General features: G+C 33.0%; 1 protein-coding gene across 7 annotated transcripts in view; it reads right to left on the bottom strand.

Moving 5' to 3' along the window:
- TRIQK (triple QxxK/R motif containing) overlaps positions 1-19,134 on the bottom strand; it is a 285,943-nt gene that overhangs the window by 258,414 nt on the left and 8,395 nt on the right. For 4 of the 7 annotated variants that reach the window (XR_006706417.1, XR_006706418.1, XM_045454240.1 and 1 more), the window contains exons 2-3: positions 15,394-15,553; positions 13,758-13,933 (exon numbers count right to left, since the gene is read on the bottom strand). The exons of 1 other annotated variant lie outside the window; for it this stretch is intronic. Coding sequence is in view for 2 of the 6 variants with exons in the window: in XM_045454240.1 (XP_045310196.1) it covers positions 13,758-13,808 (51 nt within the window). In the remaining 4 variants the exon portion in view is untranslated. The remainder of the gene's footprint in view (positions 1-13,757; positions 13,934-15,393; positions 15,554-19,134) is intronic. 2 more of the 7 variants (XM_045454242.1, XM_045454243.1) reach the window with 1 other exon arrangement.

Raw genomic sequence — 19,134 nt, 5'->3', positions numbered from 1 at the left:
TCTCTCTCTCTCTCTCTCTCTCTCTCTCTGGCTAACCACTTTAGGAAAAGTGAACTGAAAAATAAAATTCTAGTTTGGTACATGGATAGTTTCCAAGAAACACTCAATGTTAATATACCAGACCAGAACATATAAAACTTTAATTGAGCCAAGTCTTTTCAATAAAAGATTGAATGATGAATGATTTTGACAAAGCCATGCTGTCTCCCTTCTTAACGTGGTTCCTACATTTCCTTGAAATTTAAAAAGGTAGTTTACTTGATCATATGTATCAGGTTATAATCATTTTCATGCGTAGGAACAAATGCCAGAAACAAACAAATTAAAGAGGCCCAGTAATAATATTACATACACTTTAAAGATATCTTTTAGAACCAAGGAAAGATATGTTCACTGAGGTAAACTTAATTTGAATATATAAGGGGAAATAAACATCTCAAGGCAACTATCAGAATGCTCTTTATGGTTATTCTGTTTCTAATAGCTTCATAATTCTGTATGACTTATCTAAAAATAGCTTTATTAGTAAATAAGTGTCAAAAGTATAAAAATAACTACTATACATCCAATTTCATAGAAGTTGCATTAAATGCATTCATTATATTGAAGTCCCATGTGATTATATCATTACCATTTTACTAATATAAGGATTTCTCAGATTGGTAGTTTTCAAACATATTGTGTTATTAAAACTTATATTTATAAACAATGATGCAAATTACTCATTTTTAAAACCACCAAACTATACTACCCAAGAAATATGATAAAAAGTATTGAGTTTAAAAATTGAGAAAACAATGTGGAAAAACGTTAATAGGGAGAAGCGCTGAGTTATTTACTAGCATAATTGTATTATGTAGAAACAAGTAAATAAATAAAAATAGAGAAAAGTACAAAAATACAAAAGTATATTTTTTATGTTTCTCTAATTATGGATTGATAAAGGAAAAAATATCCCAGCTATGAACCAAAACACAAATGAGAAAACCATAAATTCTATTTTGTACCAGATTCTATTTCCCATCACCTATTCCCTAATTCCTATTCTACCAAATGTATAATGTCTTTTATAAGGCATTTCACTTAAGAAGATGTATGTCAAAGATGCTTGATAGCTGACATTTTTAAATGTTTCACATTGTTTCCCAAAAGAAAAAAGAAATAATTAGAGAAAAGCTATGAAGTGAAAATATGGAAAATACAGATTTGAAATAGTTAAAAAGCAATAAAAGACTTTACATTCTATCACGGTTATGAATTACCGAGATTGAAACACTTCAACCTAGAAATTATCAGGTTTCTGTGTACATGAGCATTCATTTTGTGAGAACTGAACATCCAACATTCTTGTGTTATGTGCATATTGCTTTATGTATTATACATCAATGAATAGTTACAAAAAATGCAACTACCATAAAACTTAGAAGAAATTAAAATAGACAAAAGACTGAAAAAAAAACTAAAAAGAAAACACTAGAACAAAAAGGAGTAAAGTCCTTCAATTACAAGGGATGATAAACTAAGAGCAATAAACAATGAAATAGGAAACAAAGACAAAAAAGAGATGAAATGATCAACATGGACAAAAGCTGATCTTTTGAAAAATAACAACATGTAGCAAACTCTTGTCGGTAGCAAACTCTTGTCGGTAGCAAACTCTTGTCGTTAGCAAACTCTTGTCGTTACAGAACAAGAGAAAAGATACAAAAGTATAAGAAATGTATAAGGGAACCCAACTACACATTCAGCAGCTATTACTATTACATAACAAGAGGATTCTGTAAAAAACTTCTTGTCAATAAATTTAAAAATTAAGATAAAACATTTCTTAGAAAACAGTTTTTCTAACACCGGTTCAAGAGGCATAAAATTGAACAGCACAAAAGTCATTTAATGGAGTCAATTAGTAATTAAAATCTATCCTTAAAAATAAAAACAAAACAAACAAGACTGGATAGTTTTACTGGATAGATAAGTTCTATCACCCATCCAAGAGACAGATAATCCATATAAATAAGCTACATCAGATACATAAAGTGATAAGCTATTTTGAAAAACAAAAAGGTACAACACTTCTCAACTCATTTAATGAAGCTAATAAACCCTTATAATGACAAGAAGGCAAGGACATTATGAGAATGAGAAATCATAGGCCAAACTCACTTAAAAAGAGAGAGATAAAATCCCAAATATAATATTAGAAACCAAATCCAGTATGCATAATCATAATAAAATTTACCACGATAAAGCTTGGCTAATAACAAAAATGGAACGATAGTTTAATATTAAATAATGCATTAATAATATTCTCCATGTTAACTTATTTAAGGTGAAATAAATTGGAAGTCCTCAACAGATACAGGAAAAAAAAAAAAACGTATTCATTACTCATTGATTCTTAAAGAGTGAGAGAAAGAAGAAAAGAAAGCAGGGAGGGAGGAAAGAAAGGAGAAAGAGAGGAAAGAAGGAAATATCAACAGAAAAGAACTTTCTTACTCTGTTGATGGGTAGCAAACAGGTAAAGAAAAGATTGCCCTTAATAGTGAAAATCATGAACAAGACAAAGATAATCACTATACTCAGAAATCCAGATGATATAATGATATAAGGGGAGTCAGGACATGGGAACTGGAGAGGAAAAAAAAAAGTTATTATTCACAAATAATATGACTGGGGAAGGGCAGAGAAAAACTATATGCAAATTATTAGAATCTGTACAAGATTCTTTGTAAGAGCTCAGCAAAGTTACAATTTATAAAGTCCATATACAAAAATCATAATTATTATAGCAATAAACATTTTTAAATATCTATAAATACTATGGATACCTCTAAAACATATGCAAGACCACTCATGGAACTTTTTTTAAGAAAACAGATTATTACAATTAAATAAGAGCAGTAATTAATGAGTATTTTGCTGAGTGCAATGGCAGGATCTAGTAAAATTTAAGATATGTATATACCAGAACCATCAATTCCACTGCTTAGTTATATGAATCAGAGAAACAATGCTATATGTGCACGAAAAAACTAACAAGACTTACTCATTGCAACATTTTTAATAACAGCAAAAAAATTTTTTTAAAGAATCCAAAGCCCTGTAAATATACCACAATTTATTCATCAATGAAATATAGTACAGTTAAAATATGTGGGCAATGATACACGTGTTAACACATTTATGTAACATTTTAACATATACAAATAAATAGCTGATACCATTTAGGGGAAATATATATACATAATAAAAGTGTTATATATATATATTTCATGTTTCTTAATAATAAACATCAAAACATCAAATTCTTTGGTTATCTGGTGGAAACAAGGAAGATGGATACACCTGAGATCTCTTGCACAGAGATGTTTAATTGGATCTGTTAACAGCATATAGTTGGGTCTTGTTTTTTCACCCAGCCTGAAAACATTTGTTTTAAGTGGAGTATTAAGATCACCTTGTTTAGGGGCGCCTGGGTGGCTCGGTCGGTTAAGCGTCCGACTTCGGCTCAGGTCATGATCTCACGGTCCGTGAGTTCAAGCCCCGCGTCAGGCTCTGTGCTGACAGCCTGGAGCCTGTTTCAGATTCTGTGTCTCCCTCTCTCTCTCTCTGCCCCTCCCCTGTTCATGCTCCGTCTCTCTCTGTCTCAAAAACAAATAAACGTTAAAAAAAGATCATTTTGTTTAATGGAATTGTGTTTGTGTTTATATCCACTATTATGTAATTTATTTTCTATTTGTCCCATCTGTTCTTTTCCTTGCTCTTCTTTACCTGCTTCTTTGGGATTAATTGAACATATTTTAGTATTCTACTCTATCTTCACTTTTAATCTGTAGTTATTCTTCTTTGTTTTGCAGTTCTGGTGGTCACTCTTGCATTTTTTATGTACATAAATTGCTTATCACTGTCTAGCTTCAAATAATCTTCTACTACATTACATATTGCATATAACAGTAAGCTTCCATTCCCCTTCCCCAGTCCTTTGGGCTATTATTGTCATGCATTACATCTACATGTATAATAAATAAGTTAGAGCCAATATACTGGCTTTAAGCAATCAATTATATTTTTAAAATTTTTTAAAATGAGAAAAATGTTTTTCATATTTACTGACATATTTACTATTTCCAGTTCTCTTTATTCATTGTATAAATTGATTATTTCATTTTCCTTTTTCCTGAAGAACTTACTTTAACATTTCTTGTAGTGCAAATTTGTGGCAATGAATTGTCTCAGCTGTTTTGTTTTATTTTGTTTTTTGATAAAGAAGTATTTGTTTTGTCCTTCATGCTTGAAGAATATTTTTGCTGGGTATAGAATTCTATTTTCTTTCAATACTTAACAGATGCCACTCCTTAGTCTTCTGGTTGGAACAATATTGAAGAACACTCTTCAAATTTATTTTTTTTTCTTTACTTCATATGCATCCCCTGCTTTGACTATTTTAGATTTCTTTTATCACTGTTTTCAGCAATTTAATTTTGATGGGCTTTGCTGTCTGTTTTATCCTGGTTAGGGTTCTTTGGACAGTTCAACTAGCCTACCTAGGTTCTATCCTACCCTGATCTTGCAAACAATTACAACAAAATAAATAATAACAAAATCTTTTTCTAAGAAGACCGTGTAAGCATTAATCTGAAGTCTGCTATAATTGTGTGAAATTTAGACAATTAGCTTTTGTCTACACTAGTAAAGAATACCAATCTGGTTCAATACTCATATTTGAAAAGCAACACATCCACAAGATCAATGCTTCTCAGTATAACTCTAGAACTCAATTAACAGAAGTATGCAAAGGACCGATATTTATTGCTCCTCATGTTAATTATGCTTGAATTATTTCCCCATCCATAAAACAACCTAAATTTTGAAGAGGTTCTAAGAGCCAAGACCATCACACTACTTAAAAATTAAACTTCAGGGGCGCCTGGGTGGCGCAGTCGGTTAAGCGTCCGACTTCAGCCAGGTCACGATCTCGCGGTCCGGGAGTTCGAGCCCCGCGTCAGGCTCTGGGCTGATGGCTCAGAGCCTGGAGCCTGTTTCCGATTCTGTGTCTCCCTCTCTCTCTGCCCCTCCCCCGTTCATGCTCTGTCTCTCTCTCTGTCCCAAAAATAAATAAACGTTGAAAAAAAAAATTAAAAAAAAAAAAAAAAAAAATTAAACTTCATAAACATTTAATGGGTTCAAACTGTGGCCTAGGTGCATTTACATATGATAAAGAATCTTTAAAGCAGTTGGCCAGATGCAATCACTATAAATTTACCTCTGTTAGACCCAATTTATGCACTTGCCCAGATTCACTGACTACGATAGCCTCAATCACTTGCCCAGTGGACAACACCAACCATTACCTTCAGCTCACTTTGGCCTCCTCTGGGTGTGAAGGTGAAAGCACAACTTCCACTACCACATCCACAGTCACAGGAATACCTACCAACTCCAACACCCACAGGAAGCCTGGCTCCTCACCAATTCCAAGATTACAATGAAGCCTGAGAGCACACAGTGTGAGAGTTTCCCCAACAACAATCTTAAAAGTACAAGGACAGTAGCATACTGTCAAAGGTGAGCTTTGACCAATGAGAAACAAAAGATGGGAAGAGGCTGGCAGATAAATTTCTTTCTCTTCCTCAGTTCAGCTACAGTTCACCTTTGAGCAGCATGGGGGTTAGGTGTGCCAAACCATCACAGAGTCAAAAATCCATGGATAGCCTTTAATTCCTCCAAAACTTAACTACTAATAGTCCACTGTGGACTGGAAGCCTCGCCAATAACACAGTCAATTAACACATATTTTGCATGTTATATGCATTATATATTATATTATATTTTTACAATAAAGTAAGCTAGAGAAAATACTATACTGTATTTATTGAAAGAAATCCACATATTTTAAATGCACAGTTCAAATCTACATTGTTCGAGGGTCAACTGTAATTGGTTTTGTATAGCATGTCTGGAGATTAACCACTTGAATAAACAAAAGTCTACGTTTTCTTATGCGGCTGTGGCCAGCTTAAGTAACCACCTTGCATTTGTCTTTCTTATCTACTGTTTTTCTTTTTTTTTTTTTTTTTTTAACATTTTTCACTTACTCACGTCCCCCTAGTATTGCACCCAAGTTTAACCTGTACCTCAAACTCTGTTGTCTGATGAGACTATATGAAAATTCATTACTAAATTTCTGTCACATCGATTCCTAAATATATTACAGCTTTTTGCAATTAACTGGGATACTCCATGTTTTCTCAAAACAGTTTTGAATGTACAATGGAGACACAGAGTAACTCTGCCTAGAAATTCATAAGCTGCTTTTTAAAAATATAAATCTCAGTGTGTGGGTTCTTTATGTCTATCCTGTTCTAAACCCAGATAAGAACATCTATGAAGATAGTGGCAGAGACATAGGAAGTGGTATGTCAAATGTAAATACAAAAATGTTAAGTGGATACAGCAAGAAAGACCTGATATTAGCTGCAAAAATAATGAAGTGACCTTGGAGCACTTAGTAAATCAAAGTCTGTGTATGGGTGGAATCTGTGAGCATGATGAAATATAACTCTTATGATTATGTTACATTAAGTGACAAAAGAGGTTTCACCGATTTAATTAATATCTGTATCAGTTGACTTTAAAATAGGGATATTATCAAAGTGGGACTCGTCTAATAATATGACCACTTTAAATCTTGGTTTAGAGGTCAAAGTCAAAGAAGTCAAAGAGATTCAAATTAAAAGGGATTTGATGCCTGAGAAATTCTCCACTGCTGGATGAAGCCACCTGGCAAGAAATATGAGTCGCCTGAAGGAGGTCAGTGAACTAAGGAGGAAATGAGGACTTCAGTCCTACAACCACAAGAAACTAAATTCGGCCAAAAACCTATATAAGTTTAGAAGCGGATTCTTTCACAAAGCCTTGAACATCTGGTTGGCATTTGGTTTCAAGTTTGCAATACCCTGAGCAGAGAACCCTGTCAGGCTGCACTGGACTTCTGATCTACAAAATAGGGACCTAATAAATGGTTGTTGCTTTAAGCCATGAAGTTTACGGTAATTTTTAATGCAGCAATATAAAACTAATTAATATATCGGGGCACCTGGATGGCTCAGTCAGTTAAGTGTCCGACTTCAGCTCATGTCATGATCTTGCTGTTCGTGGGTTCGAGCCCCGCGTCTGGCTCTGTGCTGACAGCTCAGAGCCTGAAACCTGCTTCAGATTCTGTGTCTCCCTCTCTCTCTCTGCCCCTCCCCCACTCATGCTCTCTCCCTCTCTCTCTCTCTCTGTCTCTCAAAATAAACATTAAAAAAAATTAAATCTAATTAATACATACCTGGAAACAGGTCATCTAATATCTAGATTATTTAATCAGTTAAACATAGCTATGCAGGTTATTACTAGTAATTATTTTTAAAGACAAAAGAATGGTAAATTTTGTTATATTCTCTCCTAAACTATATTCTTATTAGTAAGTTAAAATGTCGCAATATTAACATATATTTTAATGGTTTCTATATTAGAATCAGTTGTTATTCTACTATGGCATTAGTACTCTACAAGTGGTATCTTTCCCACTGGCCAATTTTCAACAGTGTTGATAAAATTCTTCTTCAGATAAGTTAACATTTACCTCTGAATCAAGTACTCCAGAAGGATATTTCCAAAAGAGACAGATTATTGTCAGCAGTTTGCTATTTGCCTCATGAACAAACAGAATAACATTCACTGATGTTCATAACCAAAGGCCACAAAGCAAAGGAAATACATAAATGTTTTCTGAATTAAAAAATGCAATTATTTTAATATAGTTTCTAAATATATCTCATTTCATTTTCTTTTATACATTATTACTTCTATAATTATATGATTAAATATATCTTCTCCTTCAGCCATGTCTTATAATAAAGGAGTTTATTTTATTTCTGCCCCAGCTCTTTGTATCCGAACTCACATGTCATTCAGATATATAAGGTACTGATTGAAAAAAACATCTTTTCATCTTTATTCTTTTCAAATAATTTGGAAAACACGTACTTTGGATCTTCTGGTTAAAAAGAAGTAGAAAATGAATATAGGCAACCCCAGTCACATGGTCCTTAAATGCTCATTCATATAGGTATACATTGGGACCATGCAGCAATACAAAGAAAACCAGGGATAGTGACATATGTGATGTTTATCGGTATAGTTTCATACTTTCTATGGAATCACTTGCTTTGTTCAAGGTGAGAACACAAGCAATAGAATGCTAGCAGCTTTCACTGTGTTTCATGTCAATTTGTTTCTTAATTTTGCGAGTTGTATTTAAATTTTTACGAAGGCCACCTTAGGAACACTCATGCAAGGAAAGAATGGCATGTGTGCAATGAACTGTCATACTAGCATGAAAAGCATTCCTTGTGAAAAGATAGAAAGGATGCACCAACAAAGAATTCCCATATCCTTCACTTAACACTTTTAACTGTATAAAGAATAAAGGAAGAATAAAAGATGTGTAATAAACTGAATTCATAAAATCAATTACAGGTACTCATGTTCTATGTGATTAAAAAGGGAGAGTGATGATTTTGTGAACTGAAGACTGAAATTTAAAGGGCTTACTCAGGAATCAGAAACTCTCTGAAAATAAATTGGTTGCTACTAGTAATGGTTTATTTCAAAGATTTAAGCAATATGTTGGTCTTCATGATGTTAAAATAGTTTAACTGTAAATGCTATAGAGGCAATGAAAATTTTTAAATAAAAGTTTTAGTTTCAATTATTAAAAAGAAAAAATATATGTCTGACATAATCATAATTTGCAAAAAATTTCATATTCAAGAAGATAAACAGTGGGTCTTGCATTAATTTGACAAGGAAGTTGTGTAAGTTATCTCTACATAAATCAATAATCACATTTATTCACAATAAATCAATATATTTACAACAAAAAGCCTTTGAAAAACTGTATATATGTGGGTGTATATGCTGAACAAACATGTGCAAAGATTTTATGTGTGCACAAGCATAGATATCCATTTAGTGTTATCATGTGCCCAAAGAGATAGCTCCATGTATTAAGTTTAGAGTATAAAATAAAATTAATTATTAAATTGGTTTTAAAAACTTCCTAAAATACATCCAGGGAAATGTCCAGCAGCATTTATATTTAAAAATGGAAGCAAAAACTAGAAAAGATAAAAGAAAAAAATATATCTGCTGGCAAATAACATAACTATTTAAAAAAAACACACACCTTAATTTCCCAATGAAAAAGATGTCCTGGGCAGAAAGAAAATGACTAAAATAGCAAAACGGAAAATTAGAAAATGGTTTGTTCAATAACATAGACTAACTTAATAAAAATCTACTCTACTTCCTAGAATACTTTGATGATATGAAAATGATGAGTAAATTATTTTTCAAGTGTGATGTATCTAGGAAATAGATCAGTGAAACAAAAAGAGTAATATCATCACAGCATACAAACAGAAAATTCACATATAGAAGGAAAAAATCACAGTTTACATTGCATTCATGTTTAAAATCAAACATCACTTTTTCACATTCTGAAGATTCCCCCCCCCCCCAAATATGGAAAGAAAAACAAGCCAGGGCTTTAATATAATATTTTTTTCCAACCTGGAACAGCTGCAAAAAACAAATCTTGCTGGAGATAAGCTTGGTTATAAATATCAACATTCCCTTTAAATAAGGGAGTCCAGTTTTCATACCATCTGCCTCTTTCTAAAAGGGAAAAAATATGAAAATCATAAACTAGGACATTCTCTTTCAAATAAGGCATTTAAAAATGAATGTAGTAAAAAGGCTATGGACAGCTCTGAGCCCCTGCCTTCAAACTTGCCTTGTTTAGCTCAGATCAGAAGATAGGATTTCATGAACATGAACAACTCTTAGTCTATGAATAAAATGCCTAAATCAATTAATAAAGAAAAAAAATGTGCCCAAACTTTTTCATATTATTGGCTATAATCACAATTTCTGATGAGGCCATATCTCTCCTTAATGCATTACGTTCCTTACTGTTCATTTTTAAACTACATTTGCTACTTTTGTTACCTCTACTTTTTCCAAAACCTTTTTACAGCCTGTTCCAAAGACTTTCATGTTATCTCTTCCAGCACAAAAATCTAGTTACTAACAGAACTGGACTCTTCTTTTAATACAGATTCTATCCTCTGCAAAATCTTTCCAATGCTTCTCTCAACGAGTTTGGATTTTATCTTAAAACCTTTTTTTTCTTCTTTTGCCCTTAATTATTTTTCATTCTTTGTTAACGACCTTGTGATTGAACATTTTAATTTTTTACTGTACCACATCATTACTACTTCAGTAATGAAGTCCATAAACCGTATCCATTATTTAACTCCTTAAAGCATTCATAAGAAAGAATTAATGAAAGATGGCCTACCGAATAGAGCGGTTCAGAGTGGTCTACTAGAGACGTGTACGTACATAAAGGAATATCCTGTATAGCCACACTAAGATCGCTGGAGAGAAAGGAGAAGAAACCCAAGACCGAGAGAAATGGCATCCTCTATTTTAACAATATATGTAAATGTTTAGTCAATTCTTGGAATTACAGTGGTAAGGATTCTGAAAAGCTACTGTAACAAAGGCACCTAGGGAGCCCTGGCATAATTCATTCTCCTTCTCATATTTATTCTCTGCCTTCCTCTTTTTCTCATACACACATAAAGGCACACTGATATAGCTGAACAAAAAGAGCAAAATTGAATCTTCAATCATGAGCATTTGCAGTTATTTTAAGGTGCTAAGACTGCACTTAAATGTGTCCTTCATAGGAAAAAATGTCTTAAGTCTTTTTTTTTTTTAATTCACTTTCATTCCATTTTAACCATGGACCACCCAGGTCTGTAATTATGCAAAACAAAGTTCTTTTACAAATGACAAATGACATTTAATTGCTTTCTTGGAATGATGCATCCTCAGTGTGCAAGGAGGGAGGAGGGAAAGATATGTCTTCAAAGTAATGGTCAATAACATTTAATCTCAAATTAATTATTTAAAATAAACAATCATTTTAAATAATCAATATTTCATCCTTTCCATGATTTGACATAGGCACTACAAAATGATACAAACTATCAGGTTATCAGTATTGCAACAGAAAAGTTATCTTACCTTAGATCTATCAACTACTTAAAAATATTAAAAAAGACTTTTTCATATTAAATCTACCCTACTGTTTATTTTCTGAATTCCCTCCACTAGAACATAGTACCACAAGAGCAGGGATATTTGTTTTTATAACTAAAAACCTGTAACGATTAGAAGAATGCGGTACACAGCAGGCACTCAATACATGTTTTTGAGTAAATATTTTTCAAAACACTATTACATTAGCTTAAATCATCCACACTTTATTGTTAGTTACTGTAAACACATAAAAATACTTTGAGTTTTAAAATATTACTATGCATTCTCTATCTCTTATAGGAATATGAGTGTTAACTTTTCTCTACTTTAACTCATTTCCCTCTGGTTCAATCATTTTTTAGTTGTTTACCAAGCTAAACTCATTTACGATTTTTAAAGTGGACACAGTAAGAATACCTATCCCACATGGCTGTTGTAAGCAGTAAATTAAAGAGCTAAATCTATAAAGTACTTAACATGGTGCTTCTCACATAGTAAGTGTTCATGAAATGTTATTAGTATCATTATGTCATGCTGGTTTAATCAGTTACTTGCTGTTGAGGTACCTCACAGTCCAAATGGTTTTCATAAACAAAAAACAACCCGAACTTGATGACCTCACATTCATTTAAAAAGTCAATGAGCTCCCTTATAGTTAAGTTCTCAGAGTACAAGAATGGTCTAAGAATATACTATGCCTGTACTAATTTAATTACATAGAAACTGTACACTTTCCACCATTACTTGGTCTCCTAACCATCTTCTATTATCAGCTAAGTGGCTCCAACAAAAGTATCTTTGGACAACTTTTAAGATGCCAAATTACATATGCTGTCTTTTTGTCAGAAAATATTGGAAATTCTGGATTAAGAGAGTACCAATTTCATGCTTACGGTATATGCACATAATGAGTACTCAAAAATACTTTCTACAATGGAAGAATTCTAAACAAAGAAACAAACAAAAGCTTAAACACTAGTCCTCAGTTTTAAAACTAATAACTGTATCTCTAATCTTTGTCAAGAGTTCTAAATTACCCTTCAGTCTAAGAAAAGAATCTTTTCAGGTCAACTTTTCCATCACTTCTTTGTTATTCTCTCCTCAGGAGTTGTACTAAATGTTTACATTTTTCTCCACAACATGCATTGAGCAGCTCAGTATGTTCCTTAGAGCAGTAGTTTGATATTAGATAAAACTAGCTCTGCCATCAAGGTCTCAAAACTTTCATTTGCAATAATAAATGTAACATCCCAAATATTTTAACCATGGGTTTAATACACAATGGCAAACAAGAAACATGATTTTAGAGTATCCTTTAAATGATAGTACATTCCAAACAACGTCTTCTGAAAACTTCTTTAAAAAATATCACAAATATTCTAATACTTTCTCTACTTCTTTTCAAAAATTAAAATTCACTGTTGCATTATAGTACTTTATTTGAAAATCTAGCATAAAAGAATGATCCCATAAAAGCACTGGATAACTACCTCATTAGTTTTAGAAATTTTTATTCCCTCTGTTATGAAGTGATTGGGTCTGTATTATCATGTTAACCAAAATGTGGGGGCTAGAGCTAGATTATATCTCATGAGTCCCTTTAATGGAAGCAGCATACACAAATGTCTTTTAAAGTGTATATTTTTGAATTATTACTGATCTCTAAACAATTTAAAGAAAAAGAAACTGGAAAATTCCCAAAGCAATTTTTACAGTAAAATATATAATCTAATTTGTTATAAGTGCATAACACTTCCAGCAACTTCTCTCCCCCAAGTCAATGGTATGTCCCATCTGACTCAGTAGCCATTACAACCTGCAGGGCTCTCCTGATGTCTTCTATCCCCCTTCATTTTATTCTACGCATATGAGCTTATTTCCCAAATCACAAAGAAAATACAGACCACTAGGTAAGAATCACTCACTTGCAAGCTTGCTCTAGCTCACTCACACACCAACATACACATTGATACACACACCAAACACATGTAAATCCACACACACGTGCTAAGGTAAAAACACTGTCAGGTCATTATCTCTACTACAGCCTCGGTGTAAGAAGTGTGTTGTACCAAGGCTCCCCCGGTGCCCTGGAGTCCACCCCCATGTATATACTTTTCCTGCCTTTTTACCTTTTGTTCCCCTCTTTTACCATTTCTTCCATCATTGCCTTCGTCAGGTATCTCACCAGCATTACTGCATTAGTATCATTACTGGTCTCGTCTCTGGTCTTGCTTCCCTCAAACTATCTCCCACACCGCTTCCAGCATAATCTTTCACAAATTAAGTTTAATCAAAAAAATCCCCTGAAGTATATTATATCATTCAGTGTTTCCCGGTGTCCTTTAGGATGGAGTTCTAATTCCATAGTTTGGTATATTCTGACCCCTGTTCTCCTTCCAAACTCTTTACCTGTCTTTATCCAACACCAACACTTTGAATTGCATACAGTTCCTTGAAATTGTCACACTACATAACAGCTTACTGCCTTTGCCCATGCTCTTCCTTTGTCTGAAAATGCTTTCAGATACTTCTTTACCTGGGCATCTTATACTCCTTTAAAACAGTAGAAAGGTATAGCAGTCATTAATTCTACTCACATATCTTCCAAATCTCCTTTCCCTCTGGGTAGAGACAATATTGCACTTCATAGTCCCCCTTTTGAAATTTGTTATGAACAATGTGTCACTGCATAATTAGCCACTCTCTTCCCATGGCTGCATCTGGGTCATGGAAGTACATGAGCTTTCCTACCAACACGTTTTGGATGTGTAGTCTGTGTGAGAAAGAAACATTTGTTGAGTTAAGACACTGTGAATTGGGCTTGTTTGTTCCTACAGCATAACCCAGGCTATTCTGGCTGATACAAAAGGTTACCTTTTCCAGCAAGCCTTCCATGAGCCCCACACAGTCTGATTCAAATGCTGTTTCTCCAAATGCAGACAGTATCGTATTCATACTCTTACCATAACACAACACTAGTGAGATGGCTGCTGTAACCATCCATATCCCTTCCAACAGTACTTCTGAGGGCAGGAACTGTGTATTTCATCTCTGTTTTGTCACCAATTAGCATAGTGCTTCGCTTATGGTAAGTGCTTAAAAAATGTTTGCTGAATTAACCGCTCTTTCATTAATTCACTCATCGAGGACCAAGAACTACTCTAGTTGCTACAGATAGAGCAAACCCAGAGAAAACAAAAACACCTGCCCTGTTTCTCGTAGGAACTAATATTCTTGCGAAGGACAATGACAATAAGCAAGACAAATAAGTATAAAATATATAGTTCATTAGATAGTGATAAATGCTAAGTAGAAAATATAGAGCAGGGATATTTAGATGGTGACCAGGTAAGATCTCATTTAGAAGACGATCTTTTAATAAAGACCCAAAGGAAAGTGAATAAGTTGGCTATGAAGATATCTAGGGAAGAGCAATTCAGTAGAGAGAATAGCATAAACCCTGAGATGGGAACATGCCTGGCATGTTCAAAAACAACAAAGGAGCCAGTATGGCTGAGCAAGTGAGTCATTAGAGATGAGATTAGAGCAGTAACAAGGAACCATCTCTTGTAGAGACATATAGGCCAGTTTAAGAGCTTTAGCTTTTATCTTGATTGAGATAGACAGTCATTGAAAAGTTCTGAGCAGAGGACGAGGTGGAAGAGGACAGCAGAAGATAAGGTCAGAGATATAACGGGGGCCCACATTCTTTGATTCTGTAACATACTTCCTCTTCCCACAAAACAGGCAAAAAGAGGATATACCAATTAATCAAGAAAGATTAAAATTGACATTGAACGACATTTTATGATGATCTTAATCTGTTCATTACTTACTATGCAGGGACACTGATTATGATCCCTACATGATTACCAAAATATAGTAACGTACCAAAGTATCACAGAGTACCAAACATCAAGAGATATCAAATATTTAATGTAGAAACAAATCCTAATAGATGATTAATGATAACAAATGATTCAAAAAATATTTCAGATACAGATTTATAGTTCTGTGGATCTTGCTTTATTTACTTGGATTTGCCCAAATACCACAAAATAAGTATAAGTAAAAACATTCCCCTATTGTAATACTGCCTTCCATAAGAAAGACTACCTTCCAAACTCAAGTTCATTGCCAGAAGCAAACAAACCAAAACAAGGAAAACAAGTGAAAGAAAACAAACCACAAGTCAAAACACCTTTTGCCAAATGTTAGATCAAATAAACACACCTTGTGTTGTGTCCTTGATGCTGCTAAGTCTGAACTCCGGAGAGCTGCCAAGGGGTAAGATGTTTCCAAAGGCAAGATCTTTACTGAAGAAGCCGTGCTTGCATTCCTGGCAAATTCAATTCCAGATACCAATAACAATGTTCTTGGTTGCTTTTTCTTACTGGAATTCAAAGTAGAGTATATGGAAATATTAAACAGATGATCTCCAGTGCCCTAATGCCCACAAAATAAAAACACTGTGGTAGCATTTTCCAAGAAGTGTTTCTTGGTTTGCTAAGTCTGTTATAGATTCAATTGAATTAAGCTTCTCTGGTCAAATATACTCAGAAAAATGTTCCATACTATGCCTCTTTTTCACAAGGCATACCTTCTAAAAAAAAAAAAAAAAAAAAAAAAAAAAAAGGTCCTGAGAAGTTGTGTAATAGGAAAACCTTTTTAAACTTACTTGACCCAGTGTGTCTCAAATATATTTAAAGACCCCCTTTCCACTGTAATAAATAGTAACATTATTTCTACAGACCACACTTTAAGATGGCTCATTCATTGTATGATGATTATCTGAAAAGTAGTGAGAGATGTGTTCACTATATTTTAGAGTTGAATATGTGTGCAAAGAGACCAATTTTAATTTGTTCTCTGTTATTGCAATTTGTACAGAGTTGACCTATAAAAATAATTTTTAAAAAATATAAAAATAATTTAATAAAACCATAAATATTAGATGTTACTTTCTAAACTAAATGCCCATTAAAAAGCAACAAAGAAAACAAATAACATATGATTTATTCATTTTTGTTCAACAGATATTTACTGAATATCTGTTATGTGCCAGGCACTGAACTCATCTCTAGTTTTATGTTGCAACTGCTCTTATATATGTAAGAGTATCAAGTTTAAATGGTTCCAAACCACTCTCTCATAATAATAAAACCAACTCAAAATTTAACCCCAAGTATTTGAGAACACAAGTTTCACTAATTCTAATCATATCATTAAAAATAGCTTTCAATGTTTAGGCTGTTTTAAATAGTGATAATAATCCAGGTCCACATGAAAATATGAAAGCACATTATTTTTTATTTTTATTTAAAAAAAATGTTAATGTTATTTTTGAGAGAGAGAGACAGAGAGAACATGAGCGGGGGAGGGACAGAGAAAGAGGGGAAACAGAATCTGAATCAGGATCCAGACTCTGAGTTGTCAGCACAGAGCCTGACGCAGGGCTCCAACCCACAAACTGTGAGATCATGACCTGAACCAAAGTTGGACACTTCACCAACTGAGCCACCCAGGCACCCCTGAAAACACAGTGTTTAAAAAAAAATGGTACTGCAAAAGAATAAACCTGAAGTTCTGCTTCATACTATACACAAAAATTAACTCAAATGAATCACAGACCTAGATGCAAATACTAAAATAATAAAATAGAAGAAAAATAATAATATAAGAAATAATAGAAGAAAAAAAATAAAATAGAAGAAAACAGAGGAGTAAAACTTCATGACCATGGGTTGGGCAATAGTTTCTTAGATACAACACCAAACATACAAGCAACAACAACAAAAAACAGGTACATCGGACTTCATCAGAATAAATAAAAACTTTTGTGTTCCAAAGTACATAATCAAGAAAGTGAAAAGACAACCAACAGAATGGGAGAAAATATTTGCAAATCATATATCTGACATGGGTCTTATATCCAGACTAATGAAGAACTCTTACGACTCAACAGTAAAAATGCAAATAATCCAATTTTAAAAAGGGCAAAGGATTTAAATAGAGATTTCTTCAGAATAAAACCAAATTGCCAATAAGCACATGAAAAGATGCTAAATTTCATTAGTCACTAGAGAAATTCAAATCAAAAGAGATACAATGAGATACCACTTCACTAGACAGATATTAAGAAGTATTGGTGAGGATATGAACTAGACCTTCATATATTGCTGGTGGGAAAGTAAAACGGTCTTGGAAAACAGTTAGGCAGTTCCTCAAAAAATCTTAGAGTAACCATACGATCCAGCAATCCCACTCCTATGTATTTACCCAAGGGAAATGAAAACATACGTCATGTCCATATAAAAACTTATACATGAATGTTCATAGCAGCAATATTCTTATAGTCAAAAAGTGGAAACAATCCGTGATGAGTAGATAAATAAAACGTGGTATAACCATACAATGGAATATTATTCCACCATAAAAAAGAATGAAATATTACTACGTGTTACCCCATGGTAACTCCATGGTTAGCCCACGGTGAACCTTGAAAACATTATGCTAAGTGAAAGAAGCCAGTCACAAAAGTCCAATTAATACATTATTCCTATTGTTCTCCTTATAGTAAGTGTCCAGAATGAGAAAATCTATAGAGATAGAAGACAAATTAACACTTATATAGGGCGGCTGAAAGTGAGAGCAAAAGAGATGGGGCATGACTGATAACAGGTACAGGGTTTCTTTTTGAGGTTATTTAAACATTTTAAAATTAGATAGTGGTGATGGTTGCACAACTCTGTGAATATCCAAAAAAACTACTGACTTGTACACTTAAAAAATAAATTTAATGGTTCTGAATTATATCTCAATAAAGTTGTTGCTAAAATGAAAAACTATAATAATATATATAGTTCTTATCTAAAATGTTTGGGCCAAAAAATAAAAAGTAAAATAAAATAAAATAAAATAAAATAAAATAAAATAAAATAAAATAAAATAAAATAAAAAAATACAATAAAATGTTTGGGCCAGTTGTGCCTTGGAGGTTTTCAGATTATAGAAAAGTAATATATCCCATTTACCATAATTACATAACACTCCTGGAGAAAAGTAGGGGCAGCACATTAATATTTCATAGTAAAATCTTATCAATATTAACACTGACTGGAAAAATAAAGATGACATAAATAGTCCTATGCCATTTTAAGTATGGTTTTGCCTCAATTCAATTTATGCAACCTTGGAAAAAAATTTATTTTGCAGAACTTTTGGATTTTGAAAATTTGAATAATGGGTATTGGACACTTATCAATGATGATGACAAATATTAGCAACAATAATGATATCAGCAGTTTCCATTTACTGTGCTTTGCACGTCACATGTATTATCAGAAAGTCTCGTAACATTTATGTGGGACAAGTACAATTAACCCCCAATGAGAAAACTGAGTTTCCTAATGATTAAGTGAGTTTTCCAAGCATACACAGTTAACAAAGGGCACAGATTTGAATGCAATCTATCTGATCACAGAGTACACTCACTTTCCTCTATAAGGAAGAGTATATCCAGATCATCCATCTGAGATATAGATTTCAAATCTATAAAATGGAGAAAAGAACTGTTCTATGTATCACAGAGATTACTGTAAGGATGAAATGAGATTGCTTTTATGAAAATAATGTGTTAAATATAAGGATCTATATAAATGTGGGACAATATTACCTAGAAAACTATTTTTTATTACATATCAAAATCAATGTTTAAAATGAGATATGGTTTTAATGAAATTCTTTAGAGGCATTCAAAACAAATACGCTTATTTTATTAGAAGAAACGCTAAGCATTAAACATTGCTTTTTAAATATCTAAGAAAAGAAAATCCCAATATGTTCAAGGGATCCATAACTAAACATCTATCATCTCAAGTTTTAATAAAGTTTTTATAAGCCATATATAACACTGGTGCAGTGTGCTGACATAATACATTATGTTTGGTCTTAAAGTAGTTCTGTGTAGACAGG

This window comes from Leopardus geoffroyi, chromosome C3 (assembly GCF_018350155.1).
Source record: "Leopardus geoffroyi isolate Oge1 chromosome C3, O.geoffroyi_Oge1_pat1.0, whole genome shotgun sequence".
NCBI lineage: Eukaryota > Metazoa > Chordata > Mammalia > Carnivora > Felidae > Leopardus > Leopardus geoffroyi.
The sequence above is the reverse complement of the archived record's forward strand: the minus strand, read 5'-3'. Positions and strand labels throughout refer to the sequence as shown.